General features: G+C 45.3%; 2 protein-coding genes across 2 annotated transcripts; both read right to left on the bottom strand.

Annotated features, from left to right (window-relative positions):
* Positions 1 to 472: 472 nt before the first annotated feature.
* cetp (cholesteryl ester transfer protein, plasma) lies at positions 473 to 6969 on the bottom strand. The gene is made up of 16 exons (XM_066713509.1): positions 6753 to 6969; positions 6047 to 6161; positions 5734 to 5865; positions 5569 to 5639; positions 5327 to 5414; positions 5098 to 5167; positions 4739 to 4799; positions 4304 to 4395; positions 3336 to 3515; positions 3066 to 3116; positions 2374 to 2526; positions 1937 to 2004; positions 1633 to 1675; positions 1437 to 1506; positions 1025 to 1110; positions 473 to 728 (listed from the first exon to the last, which is right to left on the bottom strand). The coding sequence occupies exons 1-16, from the start codon at positions 6874 to 6876 to the stop codon at positions 618 to 620; spliced, it is 1515 nt and encodes a 504-aa protein (XP_066569606.1). The 5' UTR covers positions 6877 to 6969; the 3' UTR covers positions 473 to 617.
* A 1494-nt stretch (positions 6970 to 8463) lies between these two features.
* Positions 8464 to 15835, bottom strand: herpud1 (homocysteine-inducible, endoplasmic reticulum stress-inducible, ubiquitin-like domain member 1). The gene is made up of 8 exons (XM_066713510.1): positions 15439 to 15835; positions 14854 to 14931; positions 14149 to 14226; positions 13273 to 13403; positions 13040 to 13150; positions 12482 to 12835; positions 10164 to 10278; positions 8464 to 9592 (listed from the first exon to the last, which is right to left on the bottom strand). The coding sequence occupies exons 1-8, from the start codon at positions 15595 to 15597 to the stop codon at positions 9431 to 9433; spliced, it is 1188 nt and encodes a 395-aa protein (XP_066569607.1). The 5' UTR covers positions 15598 to 15835; the 3' UTR covers positions 8464 to 9430.
* Positions 15836 to 16123: the final 288 nt, after the last annotated feature.

Here is a 16123-nt window from a genome sequence, read left to right on the forward strand (position 1 = left end):
ATGCAACAATAGGAGACATTTTAACAATGCGTTTTAAGGAATGCCTCGTGGTGTGAAAGCCTCTTGGGATTTTTCTCTGCCAGGCAGTGAAAGAGACCTGAACATACTCCTAAAATAAAAACTGATCTCAAAACCAAAGGGATGAGAAATTGTAGATTTTGAACCAGCTTGCAGACAATATGTTTTTAATCGCAACAGATGACAATAAAAATAGATTGATATGGTTTGTACGCAATAGATATTTTAGATACACAATTTATAAAGATTTAGTCAATACATATTCACTCTCTGGCAAAACAAGCTGACTATAAGTTACACCAGCAACTGTATTACAAATGTAGATGCAGCATTCTCTGCCACTTTAACACAAACAATACAATTTTGTCTGGGTTTAACACATGGGTCTCTGCCACTGTGATATGGAATATCAGGATAAAACAAAAACAAAACCCATAAGAAAAGGACCAGCAGATAAAACAAAATGGCTTTTAATTAGTTGAGACATTGTTTTAAAAGAGACAAACAAGAAGAAAAGAATATACAGTATGTTTATATTTCTTTGCAGTCCAGTCCTTTCAGTTAAAGCACTGTTGTTGTGTCTCAGGGGTAAATCAACGCTAGTTTTCTTCTGCTGTGCTGGAGGCTGCACTACTCTGCAGAGTTTTTTGGAGAAATTCCACCAGCAAATGATGAGGAAAACCAAAGTCCAGCTGGACAACGACGTAGCCCTGCAGGGAAACAGACCGTTCATATTCAGTGTACATGCCCAGTGACGGACTGCAGGAATACCTCAACACACATCTCTGCCACTGTGTCTCTGTCTCCCTCTGTCTGCTTATTGTTTCTTCATTTGTTTGATGCCTATATCCAAGGTGGCTTTCTATAAATTATAGTGTGCTTTATACAAATGATGGAAATAAACAAACGAAAGACATTTAGCATTTAGCAGAGCAATTTTGTTATATTTCGCTTGTGCATGAAAACAGTCAAACACTCACACTAATAATTTTAAGACCACACTTACCTGTTGTGATATAACCTCAGGATTGATGATATCAAACAGGTGTAGTCCGTGAGAATCCATCATTTTGGTCAACCCGGGTTCGAGATCTGATGCAGGAAAAGGAATGTATTATTTAGGGGAAGTAAAGTCTAACACATGAAGCTGGAATGAACAACAGATACTGATTTGCCATAACTCTGTCTAGTTGAACCACACACCGTCAGCTTCAGTGAAGGAGAGCTGACACTGTTACTATTAACTATTCAGACATTTACCCGCTTCCTCCAGCCAGGAAGTCTCACTGGGCAGCGTCAGTGTAGTTTTTGTGGAAAATAACAGAGCACTAAGTAATTTGAACATGCCTGCCCCCTGAGCTTTAAAGAAGCCTCTCATTAAACGTGGCCCAGAGACAGACCTGCGGAGTGTGACTTACCGGACACCACTTTTGGGATGCCAATCTTTCGTACCACCTCCTTCAGGTACTCCACATCCACGTCTTCATCCTAAAGTAAGTAGCAAAAGTGATGCTACGAGTGAATACAAATTTCATATCCCTCTCGAGAGCTCTGTAACCAGAACCAAAGCATTTGCCATTACTGTCAAGCCAACTAAATCCATTGAAGACTCACCAGCTCTTGCCCTCCGGCGGTCAAGGTTTTTAGGATGACGATCCTAGGGAAGAAGTCAGACATAATGACTGTGTTAGACGCTGATTTCTACGTTTTCTGACTTTTTGCATGATATATTACCATGGGCCAAATATGAGGCTGTGACACTTTTGTCCCCTACAAGACTGAAATGCTGTGTACTGTGGATACAAATACAGTAAGGTGCAGTGTGGTGTAGCATGGTAAACATGTGGTAAAGTAATAAATGGTAATAAATAGTAAAGTATAGTATGGTGCGACTGCTGGACAGGAGGCTGATACTCACTCTGTCGGCTTGACATCCAGGATCAGTTGCTTGTCAGCGTAAGAGGATTGGACAACTACTTCAACCTCCTGCGGCACCAAGTGGACCAAATAAAATGGGGTTGTGCCAAGCGGACAGAAATCTTTTTGTTTTTGTTTTTTTACTTTCAGATTCAGAACAGACAATGTATACACTTCATATAATCAGTTATAGACTGTATCAGATAGTTCAGGAATATATAAGACCCAAGTTACAATATTACACTATGAGAGAATAGATTCAATATCTGGGCCCAAAGCTACTGACTGACTGTCCTTCCAAAACCATGAGTGACGGCTGTGGTGTTCTCTCTCGGACCGCTTTCTACACTAGAGTAATAAACACAGGCAGAGAGAGGGATAGATATATGGATAGAAACTACAAGTAATCTATGGCTATCAGTCAATCAGACAGCTGACCGTGTGGAAGAGCAGGGATGGCTCGGGGTCACTGGAGCTGCTTTTCAGCTCTACAGCAGCGACGGTCCTGACACTGGTGCCCTGTGGGGTGGTCCAGAGCTGGGGCGGCAACAGGCTCCACATCTTTGCCAGCGGTTGCTCAGAGGACAGGAGCTGACACAGAGTCAAATGCACACAGGCAGATACACACGCAAAAAGACAGAGAAACAGACACATACAGACAGACACATGGAGGTAGATGGACGGACAGACAGACAGAGAGAGAGAGACACACAAAGTCACAGACATGGACAAACATCGAGTGACATAATCTTGTTCATTACTCTAGATTGTTGAGTCACAGTTCCCGGCTCACTCAAAAAGAAATTCAACTCCAGTCAATCACTGGATTTATGTAAATGTGAAAGAGATACACAAATTATAAAGCTTTTCTTTGTGTTGTTGTTGTTTTGTTCTGTGTATTTAAGCAGAACATATTTCAAATTGCAGGTGGAAAAACAATACTTCAGGCAAAACACATCCCTAAAATGTCAGGGCTAGTCAAACCAGCCACACGTGCCTCTCTCCAAGCAGATACCCTGACACCCATATCTTTTTATCTTGGATGACGCTGCAGTTTTTTGTATTTGCTTTATCTACATAAAAAATGTCTGGCTCGGCTGCTGTCGACACTCTCCAACGCGCTCACTCACCTGGCTCACGAGCTGCGGCGTGGTAGCGTCCAGATTCACGTGGAAAAGATCCTAAACAGAAATAATATAGATTTTGACAATGCACACCTTTTGTATATGTATTTCATTTACAGAAACTCCACCGTGGCAGAGACCCCACCTCAGGATATTATCTTTTCAACTTTTTAATGTAAATATTTATTATGATTTTTGTTAGAAATGCATTCAAGTGACTTTACATGCAGATATCTATTGATTTTTAGTTATGAATGTTCTGCCAGCACCACAGACCTTCAGCTCCTGGCCGACGACGGAGCGAGAGAAGCGCCCGCCCTGGTGAGCGAAGGACACCAGCCCCTGCAGCACCTGGTCTGAGATCCAGAAGTACAGCATCCGATGCTCGGTCAGCAGCGTGGGGCAGAACCCAGAGTCAACAATGGGCACCGTGATGTTCATGGCCCTGGCCACTCCCTGTGCATGGTGAGGGGGTTGGGGGGGATGCAAACAAGGGGTAAAACAATTGCATAAACACACTGATGCAATTCTAATGTCTGGGAAATTGGAGCAGTAAGACGATCAGCTGTTGCTACTCAAACGGTTATTATTGTTGTAGTATTAGTATTTTCTCTTACAAATGGAGTCAGAGTCCAGACTCAGGAATCAGCAGGTTTATTACAAAGGCCTTGGGAGAGCCAGGGCACACAGGCCAGTCCTCTATTTTGTTTAACTCTGAATAAGGCATTTATACTCCACTGTATATAAGGAACATGCAGACAAAGCAGATTTGAACAGAGACAATGTGCACACAATTCTGCTTTCACATCAACCAGCGTTTGTTATTCGGTCAGGAGTTCGGTATCTAGGGCAGAAGTCGACCTTGCAGATGTGGCTGGGGTTCGTACTTATTTAAGAGCTGAGAAGGCTGTTTGCTCATGGCAATACTGTTCACATTGTAGCGTGCTGTATTACAGACACGCAGTCTTTACTAAAGGGCAGAGATTCGGAGTGTAAAGCACAATTAAACTTATGTCTGATCACAGGTTTTTGAATGGTCATTCTATAATTATAATTATGTTTATTTTTTATATTATATTTAGAACTCAGGCTCACCAGCTCAGACATCCTTTTAACAGCAAAGGCAGAAGGTAGTTGAGAATAACGGTCAGTAGAGCGGGCAGTAAGATGCACTCCCTCTGCAGGCATGTTGCATTGGCACAGGTACAACGCAGGGGCCTGTTACCCCTGACACGGCTGCCTACCTTGTGGTAAGACTCGATGTAGTGGTCGGTCAACTTAGGGGAGGCCGTGAGGGTGATGTCTACCCCTATATCCCCATCGCTCAGGAATAGCTCTGTGAGATTTGGGAGGAAGGATCATTATTATAAGTCTGTGCGTTGAGCCGAGAGGCAAGCGGCTGTTTAACTATTGTGCACGGGGGGACTTTGATTTAATCAGACTTTTTGATTGAATTTGCAGCATTATCTGCAGGCATCTGCTTTGTGTTTATGAATGTACGTGTCAGGGTGTGTATAGGGGTTATGGTATTCAAGTGACTTAATAGATCCTGGTGCAAAGCAGTCCCAGTTTTGGTCTGTGTGTGTAAGTGTGTGTGAGTGCCCTCCACAGTCTCTCTGCGCCCTGCCTGCCTGTGTGACCCACAGCGAGGCATCCTTCAGCAGTGATGGATACCCTACCTGCCCGCTGCTGGATGAATTCCGCCAGGATATCCGCCGCCTTGTTAATTTCCCTGCAGATCTGCCGGGAAGATACAGACAAAGAACATCTCGCTCATGTGTTCAGCATCCAAAGATCTCACCCATCACTGACCAGCCATGCAGAGCTGCCTGCTACTAGGTGGATGCAAACTATTTTCTGGCCCATATCACTGAGCTGCCTATTTGTTTAATCCAAGAAAACAAGCAGACAAATGTTAGTCCAGAAGGTGGCAGTGTTGAGTTACAGGCCATGTGAGTGAGTGAGTGAATGTTTATGGATTTTCCTGATTTTATGAGCAAGTCTAAAACAAACAAAAAAACTCAGGTCAGTTTCTTACCTGCCTACCGACGGTCCTTTTAACTGTAAACATCACAAAATCTGTAAACATTCTCTTTATCCATCCTGGCCTGTAATAATGAAAAGAACAAACAAATATAAATTATAAACTTGGAATTAGAATTAAAACAGCAGGATAAACAGTATCATATTTTGTGATCTCTCTGTGGTGAATCAATCTATGGTGCATCAGCCATATTTCCCCTGATGAAAGGTGCAGGCCAACTTACTGCCGGTCCCCCTGGAGGTGCAGCTGCAGCTTGTGGAAGTTGATAGAGCAGCCAGTGGTGTCTGCAGCAACCCGGTCATTACTGCAGTCTGGAGGAGACAAGAGGACGGGGGGTTAGAGCCAGAGAGCAGCAGGAACCTGCAGGGAGGCCTCTTAGCTCCCTGCAGCAGAGGGTGGGGGGAAGGTGAGGGTCCAGATTTAACTGAAAGGTAGACTGAGATGTGACGTCAAGTTTGCACTCACACAGATCGGTTGGAATTTTGAGATCCACGTGAGATTCCAATTCAAAATCCACAAACGACCCCATGTCAAACCTGTTGAGGCAAGATGTACAGGTTACTCGAAGTACAGCTCCCTCTGCGGCTGCACGGCTCGTGTGTAGAGTGACAGGCGAGGAGCGGTACTCACAGCCAGTTTCCATAACCATACTTTAGAGTGCCATTGAAGGTGACACTGATGCTTGCAATGTCAATCAGCACGTCGTTGTCCTGCCTCAGCTCCACTTCACTCTTTCCAATTGAGAGGTTGTGGATCTCCAAACTGTTAGAGAAAAAATTGTAAAATCCTAAAGGGCTGAATTGTAAATAGTTTACACATATAGCAATATAAAGATACAAAGATAGATGTCCACAAGAAGCCTTCTGTCAAAACTGCTTCTTGTTTGTTATACAATATATAAGGACACACACTCAAAGAATAAGGGGTGATTTGGAACACTTACTTGTTTAAACCGTAGTAAACCTTCCCAATGAACAGGATGTATTTTTCTCCTTTCATGTCAGGGTACCTGGCATGCTGAAACGCAGCCTGGATGACATTAGTGGTCTGTTCATTCACTGCAACGACAAACAGCCTTCCTTCAGCCACCCAGATCGGGTTAATGAGAGAATAAATAAATGGATAAAAAGCCTGACAGATTATTTGAAAGAAAATACAGTGTTAATTGTTAATTTAAATGCACCTTATCACTCCGTCTTTCTGTCCCGTGTGTCTACGTATAGAGACTGAGCGTACCTGCTGGCATGGGAGACTGTGAATGTATGACGCTCATCTTCAGATCAGTTCTTATGGAAGTGTTCACAGCATTTGAACGGATTGGTTTAAATTAACTTTGCATAAGGAAACACGTGCCCCTTCATGAAAGCAATGAGTGAAGTGGACACATACCTGCAGGCTTCTCAGGAGGACTTCTACAGACGCACTTACCCCACTTTCTCCAACCATACTACTGCAAACTGTCTGTCCTACTTAGAATCCAACACCGATGCAAAATGCTAAACAGACCATCAATGGTTAAAACTAGGAAATTGGATTGATGGGCACGAATCCAATTCAGGTTGTTAAAATGGAGCCGGTACCATCAGAGACTGAGTGAGCATTGGCTGGCAGCAGTCCCTGTAGACTGGCCACAGACGTCCTGTACTCACACACAAGGGCGGCCGGCTTGGTGATCCTGCAGGCGATCCCTGTGGCTTTAAAGGCGGCATCCTGGTTGTCCAGACAAGCCAGACACATACCGGCGAAGCACCACAGCAACACGATGGGGAACATCTTCTCTACAATGCACAAGACGCACCCAGCAGCTGACTGACCCAGCCCAGAGCACAGCACACAGACAGGGGCCTCTACGCTGGGAGCCCTCCTCCGCAGAGGAAATGTGACGTGCAGCCCCCTCTCCCCCGGGTCGGGGGGCGGCTGCAAAGGCTCATGTTTCTCGGCACCGGGGCTGTTTGTTTAAGGAGCCTGGAGGAGCAGAGCGGTTGTACATTCTGTTGACAGAAGCGTGGGGATGCTGACTGGAAGGTGGTGAAGATCTCTTCTCTGAGAAGATAAAAGTCTGTCGAAAAATTGTGTAAGTAGGGAACATTTGTGCAATGCACTAATTAAAGGGGTTAATTATTACTTGCTTGCGATGGACACTGGACATGTACTCATTAGCCCACTGGAAGCTTTTACAGATTCTGCGCCATTCAAATTCTACACATTTAAGCTTAATGGTGTCGACTCTTAAAGCTCCTGCAAATTGGGGGAAATTGTGGAATAGATCACTTATGTTCATGCAGTATCAACGATCAGCCTGTATTAAAAATATAGTCATCAAGATGCAGTACCCATGATGACCAAAGCAAGGGGGGCACGGCCTTTGCTCAGGCCTGATCCTCTTTGTGCTCACTAGATACCCTGCAGATAGCCCTGGTCCCATCCATACTATTGTTTCCCAGAATTTAAGGAAGATTGGAGTTCAGAAGGTGAATAACACAGAGTAACCCCTCTCTGGCTTCTACAGGTCATTGAACTGCAGAAGTCACAGTAGGATGAGGGGCTGAGCCAATTGGCTTCTGAAGGGAACTTAAAACCAAAACCAAAAGACTGTAAGGAAAGGAAAAGCAGGTCTATAAACACACACTTGCAAGGATGCTATAATTGGCAACTTTACTGGGTGACAGCCTGCATGTTGGGCACCGAACTAAGTTCTTGGTGAGCTCAACGTTCTGTTTATTGATTAGAGTAACATAGTTTACACTTCCCCTGGGAGATCAATTTTAATAAGGGATTTAAACTGAACTGCTGCCCTTTCATTACAAAAAGCAGGGGATGTCTAATGTTTCAAGGGTAAAGGATAAAAATAAAGATGGTCATGAAAGTTTTTTTTTTTTTTAAACCCACGATGGCTGACATGCTGTTCCTTCATTACCTGGCTGGGAATATCTTGCTTTGAAGTCTCCATTTTGAATTAAAAACTGTTCTAGAAGCAAGACAAGTCTCAGGCAAAATTGCACCCGGGATGGGGAGAGAGTGAAACGCTTTTCCACTACACAGTGTATATCCTCTTAATAATCACCATGACATTCAGTTCAAATATGCAAGTGACCCTGATGCCTTACAGTCATACATGCCTGGGAACCACCAACTGAACACAAGGTTAAATAAACACTGGAGATGCCGAGGGTGACCGTAGAAGTGGAGCTCTCAAGTACGGGAGCAGGGACCGAGACCGTAAGTCAAAATAAACACATCCACATTCACACATTGTTCAGCACAGTGGTGCAGGTCTGATAAGGGGCTGTGTTTTATAACCAACACACCTCTGCTTGGCCACACCAACACATTCTTTATAACAGGAGAAGACGAAGGAGGAGAGATACAAGAAATGCATTTATTTAATAAATCTTCCACAAATATATATTTTAATAGCAATTATAAAGTGGTTCTATGGTACAAGCCAGGCAACACTGCTCATTAAGAAGCCTCATCAATTTACAAGGGTAAGGTCACAAATTACACTCAGTGTAGGTCTGTGATTTTCCAAGAAACCATCCCAAAAGGAATAAGGATTGCACTTGCATGTATACAAAGTTTAGATATACACACAAAAACATAATTCCAAAGATTTAACAGGTTTTCAATTACTATAATTTTTTTAATTTTTTTTAAACAAACATATACAGGTACAGGACCATAATCCCCCTTTCTTCCTGTAAGCTTCATATTTTGAGCCAGAAGACACTAGTGAATGGCTCAGTCCATTGGTCATTAACAAGAATAAGATGTCTTGGAGAGACACAGGGAAATTCTGCAGGATGTATTTACTTCCAATTACCAGCCTCTTACTTCAGGCCTTTCCACCTAAAAGTCCTTCTGCAGACAGAGCCGTTGATGGGGAGCACAAGGCAGAATTCGTCGTATCTAAACAGCATTTTGTACAGCAGCATTATAAGGAAAAAGGGGGAGGGGGGAGGTGTCGAACTGATTCTCCTTTCTACATAAAGTGCTCTTCTCCAACTGTACAACCATTTCTGATATTTCCATTGCCTGCACATATTTACATTATTTACAATATTGCAACAGGGACATTAACAATTTATTTCCAGCCAATGACAGGCAAGCATTGTGGCTTCTGAGGAAATGGGATTTTTTCTTTTTTTTTCTTAAATACACATGTCAAAGGGAAGACTCTTCCAGCACAGGAGACTTCTTCCTGAAGGCCAGGGAATTCATCAGGAAAGGCATTTCAACCCGAGGCCGTGCAGTCCTGCCCAATGTTGATACATCTTTACAATGATGCTCAAGGTTACCCTGCGGAGGCCCGGGGCTCGGGGCCTGGTCAGTTGACCATGGCCTGCGGTCCCTCTGGGATCAGGGAGGAGAAGAAAGTCTTGAAGAAAACCCAGGCCATGCCCACCAACGAGACCCTCTGGGGCTCCATGTCTACATCCTGCAGAGTGGCCTCCTCCTGCCCATCCCCCTCTGGCTGCAGCTGCTCCTCCTGTGAAGACAATTAAGACATTGAGACCCCCGGCAACAGATGCACACACAGGTATTTCTGTGGGGGGACAGTGACAACGGCTGTCTGTGTTGGGGGGCAGAGAAGGAAGGAGCGGGGGTGGTGGGATGTTAAACTAGGCTGTCCAATAGCAAAGATAGGCGAGGAAACAGAACAGCCCTGATGCACAAAGACAGGGGTGTCCAGCACCAGTCCGGAAATCAGTTCAGTTTTATAGGTAACCCTGAATCACCAATTTCGGGCAAGACCTGAAATATAGACCAGCTAGTTATCGATTCAGGCATTTGTTTGCAAATTTGTTAAATGTATTAATTTATTCAAATACCTGCTTTATCTAAATCAAAGACATATTTAAGGGTGACCCACAAAGCCTGCTGGGTCTGTGGCCAGGGCGGCTCTGCAGAATCAGACTGACACGGCTCCGATCTCTGAGGTGTGAGAAGCTGCTCACAAAAAGACTGGTGCATTTTCAGCGTCCTGCATCACGGAGCACCTGCCGGCCCCCTGCTGCGTGGCACGCCAGGACTCCCTTATCCGGTGTCAGCGTCCTTACCTGGAGCTGGTTTCGGATCTGGTTGTGCTGGTTCTGGACGACCTCGGGCGGCAGGGGGATGTCACGGCCTGGCTGCGCCGCTCTCCGTCTGAAGGGGAACCAGCCCGCGGTGTGCCTGAGAGGAAGAGGAACACAAACATTCGGAAATAAGTAAGGCCATATGGGCAGAAAGCAATCCGTTCACCAAGGCGTCGTGATCCATTCAGATTTCAGGGGAAGTAAATCGATTCACAAATTCACGCCCAGTAATATCAGAGGGCCGAAATGGAGCAGACAAGATGATAGCAAGCCGTCCCACCAGTGACCTGGAAGAGCACACACAACCACGATTCAAGCTTTTCGAACGTTGAGTCAGCTTCCTGCAACGCCTAAATGCCCATAAAATCAACATGAAGATAAGGATTTTCTCTTGTTTATTTTTCCCTCACCTCGCTATAAGCTCCTTGCGTTTAGAACTACTCCAAGTACTCATGTCAGCTCGACCGATGCCCTTGAATTGCAAATCTTTTTTTTTTTTTTTTTTAATCTTAAGTCAACAATGGGTAAGTATTAATGTACGTGAAAAAGTTTTCTAGAAGCATCAAGTTGAACACAGTCTATGCATTTGTTAAAAAAATTACTAAAAAGTCATGGTGACTGAAGTAGTACAGAATAACTTCCTTTAAACAGACAGAGTGCAGACAGCCCCGATAGAGTGGCCCTGGCTGCGATACCTGCCTGGGGCGGGCGGGCTTACTTTGCTGTGCACCGAGTTTGACATGCTGTCGTTCAAGAACCCGTGCAGTAGAATGCCAGCTATGCTGACAATTATGTAAGCCGTCACTGATAAGAGGGAGAACAGCCCGTTCAGTGTAAACACAGGGCTTAACTACACAAACAGCAGACAGCGAAGACATCTATGAGTCAAACACGAGTCTGATCAGAACCAAGCTAATAACATCCTGAACACCTTGAGGTACCTCCAAAACTAAATATTAAACACTCCACCTTTGTGTGAATTGAGCGTTTTCTTATAGAGCGAAAACTGTTGTATCCTTGCCAAACCTCCAGCGAGGTCACGATGTTCCTCCTTCAGCCATCCTGTTCCACCAGTTTCTTCACACCACACACACACAGTGCCGGCAAACAAACAAACAGTGGGGCTGGGCCTCACACTAAGTCTAGCTAAGCCTGATCTGGACTCTGGGATAGTTAGCAAACTTGTCAAATTTGCAGATGATACTAAAAATAGGCAGCTCAGCAGATACAATTTTGGCAGCACAGGCTATTCAAAGGGGCTTAGATAATATTCAGTTGTGGGCCGACACCTGGCAGATGAGATTCAATGTGGACAAGTGCAAGGTATTACATGCAGGTAACAAAAATGTCCACTATAATTACACTATGGGAGGAATAGAACTAGATTAAGTAACGCATGAGAAAGACCTAGGAGTCTACGTGGACTCCTCGCTTACTCCATCCAAACAATGTGGGGAAGCAATAAAAAAAAAAGCAAACAATGTTAGGGTATATTGTCAAAAGTGTAGAATTGAGAACAAGGGCAGTGATGTTCAGACTGTACAATGCCCTAGTTAGAGCTCATCTGGATACTGTGGACAGTTCTGGGCTCCACACTTCAAGAAAGATATCGCTGCTCTAGAGGCAGTTCAGAGGAGAGCAACCAAACTTATTCCAGGTCTGAAGGGAATGTCCTACTGAGAGACTGAGGAACTGAACCTTTTCACCCTGAAACAGAGGAGACTACGTGGGGACTTGAATCAAGTCTTCAAAATTATGAAAGGCATCGACCACATCAAACCAGAGGAGCTTTTCCAGATCAGCAGGGACACACGCACCCGGGGACACAAATGGAAATTTGTCTTCAAGGCATCAAAACGGAAAACAGGTGACGCTTCTTTACACAGAGTGTCGTCACAATCTGAACAAACTCCCCAGCGATGTGGTTGAGCTGAAAATTTGGAAAATTCAAAAATAGACTGGATAGGATCCTTGGATGACTTGGATAATGGACACCAAATGAGCATGATGGGTCGAATGGCCTCCTCTTGTTTGTAAACTTTCTTATGTTCTTAAGCTCAGCTCAAGTATAGCAGAGCCCCTTGAAATGTGCACCAAGGTCTATGTTTGTTTTAATGCACTGTACAAGCACTGTGCCGAGGTTGTGTACCAGGCACATGCAAACTGGCCCTGCTTCAGCTATTGGCGCCCCAGCACCATGCACTTCCATGGAGCTTAGCAGGCATTGCTCCCCACATGGCTTCCCAGTGAGACACAGCTCTAACATCGGTAAGGGCCAGTAAAAGGCGATGCATACTCACAGGTACATAATCAGCAGACTGCTCATCACCAGCACGAAGCGGCTCACGCTGGAGTAGAAGTACAAGATGCTGAGGAAGACCGAGAAGCGGGCAGCCGTGTAAATCCAGTCGAGCCAATCACGGTTCATGTCCTCCTCATCCTCCATCACCGGCCCGCCCTGGGCATTCATCCGCAGGTTCTGATTGGCCCCTGGGTTGATGAGCTGGGGCTGTGGTGCGTCCTGATTGGCTGGGAGGTTGTCCACCGGTGCTTGATTCGCCAAAGCTGGGGCAGGCGGGGAAACCACTGGCAAGGAGGGGCTTCCAGCAGTCACGTGGGAGGAGGAAGAGGAAGCAGCTGCCAGAGCCGCCTGACTGGAGTTCAACAACAAGAACAACAACAAAATAAATGAGAAGGCGGCAGGAACACCATCAAAGCTTTTCATCTCATTTTTGTTAACCATGTACACAGTCCAATTCCCTGGTGGATCAACATCCCACCTGAAGAATCCAAGCCTACAGCATCATCTCCCACCATACACAAGCAATGAGTTGCTAATACAACCCAACTGTACTTACTACTGCATGTAGTACTGCCTGGCATACATCTGCTGGAGCCACAGGAGCTGCTGGGGGCTGTACATGGAGTAAGTGGCAAAAGCCGGGTGGTGCATCTCAGCTGCTCCCAGCCTGGAAAAGCCACAGTGAAGAAAGTGAGAATACAGGGCGTAGCACCCCGTGCCCTCTGCTCTGCTGGTGGGTGGTTTTGCAGACTGCGCTGTGGGTTTGCTTTAGAATAAGGGCACACTCACGTGGCAGAAGAAACACCTTGGGGATTCCCTCTGTGTCGCAGTCCATCCTCATGGGGCGGGGGGGCAGTGGCGGAGGCAGTATTCCCAGACTCCATGTGCGCCGTCTCCCCGTGCTGTGAGGCTCCTGTAAGCTAAACCCCAGACAGGAGCACAAACACTGTTATCAAGACTGAAAGATGCACATTAATATACACATCTGAAATTCAAGCTTTCTATAATTAGAACAGTTCCAGAAAGAATGCAAATTATCAGCACAGGACCTTGACAGATAAATAAGCACCTGCTGTTCTCTGAACACGTCAACGTAAGCCCAGGAGAATTCACTCACGCTACCAGGCCAAACACTACCCAAGTAAAGCAAGTGTGTGATGCTGCTTATCGGCTGGTTAGTGGTTAAAGTGCATGTGTGGTGATCCATCCCAACAAACCCGGAGTGAAGGTGTTCAAGTCGGCACAAACACCAGGGACACAGGATTTGTTGCTGCTACATGGTTAGAGAACTGAAAAAATGTAATGCCCTTTCTGAAGGCATTAAAATCTAGCCAAGTTTCAGAACCTGATTCTTCCAGCAATAAGTAAGGCAGGTGAAAAACAAGAAAGGGGGGGGGATTTGGGGGACTAAAAACAAAACAATACTCAGTTTCATTTTAGCTTTGTCCCCTACAGGTTTTTGTTGTTGTTTTTTTACACAATGCCATTCAAATGCTCAGGTTTCTCTGGCAGGAAGGGACTGGATAATTGTGTCCATCTGTGGTGCTGCAGGTGCTTTTGAGACTGATGGCAAGAAACACTTCCAGGATTAAAGCAGTGCAAAGACCTCAGCAAAACTCACAGTGATGAGGTAGGTTAAGAACAAATAAATGAAAAGCTGCATGCCTTGGAGTGAGAACCCTGTTGTGCTCCTGGACGAGGCTTGAAGCTGCACACCAAGTGAATAGTAGGCATGGAGTCCGACTGCAAGGAAAACACAGGGTTCCACGGTTAACTGGGAGAGAAGCACGATATAACAGCGGCCCTGAAAAGCAGTACAGCGAGTCTCAGGGTACTGGCAATCTGACTAGTAATACTCTCTCTCATTTGTATAACAATTACTCAAAATCTGAGTGGCCATTTCTAAATTTACATTTCAATTTCCTTATTGCCTCACAGGGAAAACAGTATATTAGGCCCATGAGAATCTTCAGTTCTGAACTGCGATACTACCTTGTAGTGCCAAACCATCAGACACCACTGTACTACATCAATAGAAAACCTGCACCATTTTAAGCCATTAGCCAACAGTAAAATCTGAAGCTATGCCCACTAACTCAGTACAATCCTAACATTAAAGGAAGTCTAAGTTTAATGGGGATTCTAACCCTGTCAATGCATAACTAATTTCAGCACTAAACGTCATTGTATTGTATAACTGAACTTAAAATACTGGGGGGAAACTTAAATGCAATTGTAAAAACCTCTTGTGTGTGTATCCCACATTGAAATTCACCATTGCAGAAGCTTAATTGTGAAGAGCTCTTTGCATATCAAGGCCAGCCAGTGCTTTTTGGGAGGGGGCATTCAAATAAATATAATACAATTTACCTTTCGAAACACGTCTTTAATGTGTAGGTGGTCTGGCAGCAGTTTCCCGGAATAGATGAGCCTCTGGTCTTTCTCAGGCTGCGCAGGAGAGACAGGTGAGTTACAGCAGGTGACGGGAAGAGCCCCATGCCTCCTATTTATCCAGGTGGACTTTCTCCCCCCCAACCCGTGTAGATATGCAAGTTGCAATGCAATGCACACACACACAAAAAGACCAACTATCTACAGTGCCTGACCTCGAAAACGACATCGACACACACACACTTTCGACATTTTTAACAAAAGTGCTCATTTCAAACGCACTATGCTGTTTTCCGAGTGGATATCTGGTTTAATTGCATCTGCAGAAGAACAAAGTGCAGACAAACTCTAAAAAGGTCTTATTATTGAGATGATGACTGCATATACTGAACATACCTACACAGATACCCAGAGATGTGCCCATAGAGGAACACTGAGTAACACATTGTCGTTTTTACCAGTGAACTGCAGTATGCATGATAACTACTACTACTATTATAGTAGGAGTGTAGTAAGCGCCTCGTAATTCCGACACGCATTTGCTACGTAAACACAGTAACTCACAGGACTGGTCGGGTACACGTGTGACAAGTGCGTCTTCAGCTGCCCCACCGTCCACGCCAGCTGCACGCCTTCAATCACCCGGTCTTCATGAGCCTGATTGGGGCTTTTGACCACCACAGTGATCGTCCCCAGCTCGGGGGGATTTCCTGGATTGTCCATTTTGTTTTTAATGTTTCGTTTCCTCCCCGAGAAATGAAGATCAGCTTACAGTGGTTCGAGTAACGCAAAGAAACTCGGGTCGTGGCTCAAATCAAAACGATTCGTCCTCAAAAGCAGATGCCCAATTAGAAGCCCTTTGTCTTGCTTAATTACAGACAGCGATCAGAGAGCCAGCCGCCCGCCTCTGTGTAAAGTTTCTCGGCGCCGCAGAGAGGAAGTTTCGGGTAATAATACAGCGTCGGGCAGGGTTGTTTCCTAAACACACTGTGGCCGCCTCTGATTGGCCGGCTGGAGCTCGATCCAGCTCTGATTGGCCGGCTGGAGCTCGACCCAGCTCTGATTGGCCGGCTGGAGCTCGACCCAGCTCTGATTGGCCAGACGCAGCTCGCCTCAGACGTGGAGGTTCCGAAGGAGCGCCGCGTCGTGCGCAGGCGCGTTGGGAAGAGGCAGAGAGCAATACAGTGTAGGAATGATGCAATGTGCGCCAGTCTCGGTGCGAGGACTTTCCAGCAATGAAGGCAACTTT

The sequence above is a fragment of the Amia ocellicauda genome, chromosome 9 (assembly GCF_036373705.1).
Source record: "Amia ocellicauda isolate fAmiCal2 chromosome 9, fAmiCal2.hap1, whole genome shotgun sequence".
Classification (NCBI taxonomy): Eukaryota; Metazoa; Chordata; class Actinopteri; order Amiiformes; family Amiidae; genus Amia; species Amia ocellicauda.

Excerpts from the sequence above, each read along its gene's own strand:
- cetp (XM_066713509.1), bottom strand. The coding sequence starts at position 6,876 with ATGTTCCCCATCGTGTTGCTGTGGTGCTTCGCCGGTATGTGTCTGGCT. Across the intron at positions 4,800-5,097 it reads AAAGGACCGTCGGTAGGCAG|ATCTGCAGGGAAATTAACAA; the intron begins GTAAGAAACTGA and ends TCTTCCCGGCAG. Across the intron at positions 729-1,024 it reads CTGAGGTTATATCACAACAG|GGCTACGTCGTTGTCCAGCT; the intron begins GTAAGTGTGGTC and ends GTTTCCCTGCAG.
- herpud1 (XM_066713510.1), bottom strand. The coding sequence starts at position 15,597 with ATGGACAATCCAGGAAATCCCCCCGAGCTGGGGACGATCACTGTGGTG. Across the intron at positions 14,227-14,853 it reads TTAAAGACGTGTTTCGAAAG|TCGGACTCCATGCCTACTAT; the intron begins GTAAATTGTATT and ends TTTTCCTTGCAG. Across the intron at positions 13,404-14,148 it reads AACAGGGTTCTCACTCCAAG|CTTACAGGAGCCTCACAGCA; the intron begins GCATGCAGCTTT and ends TCTGGGGTTTAG.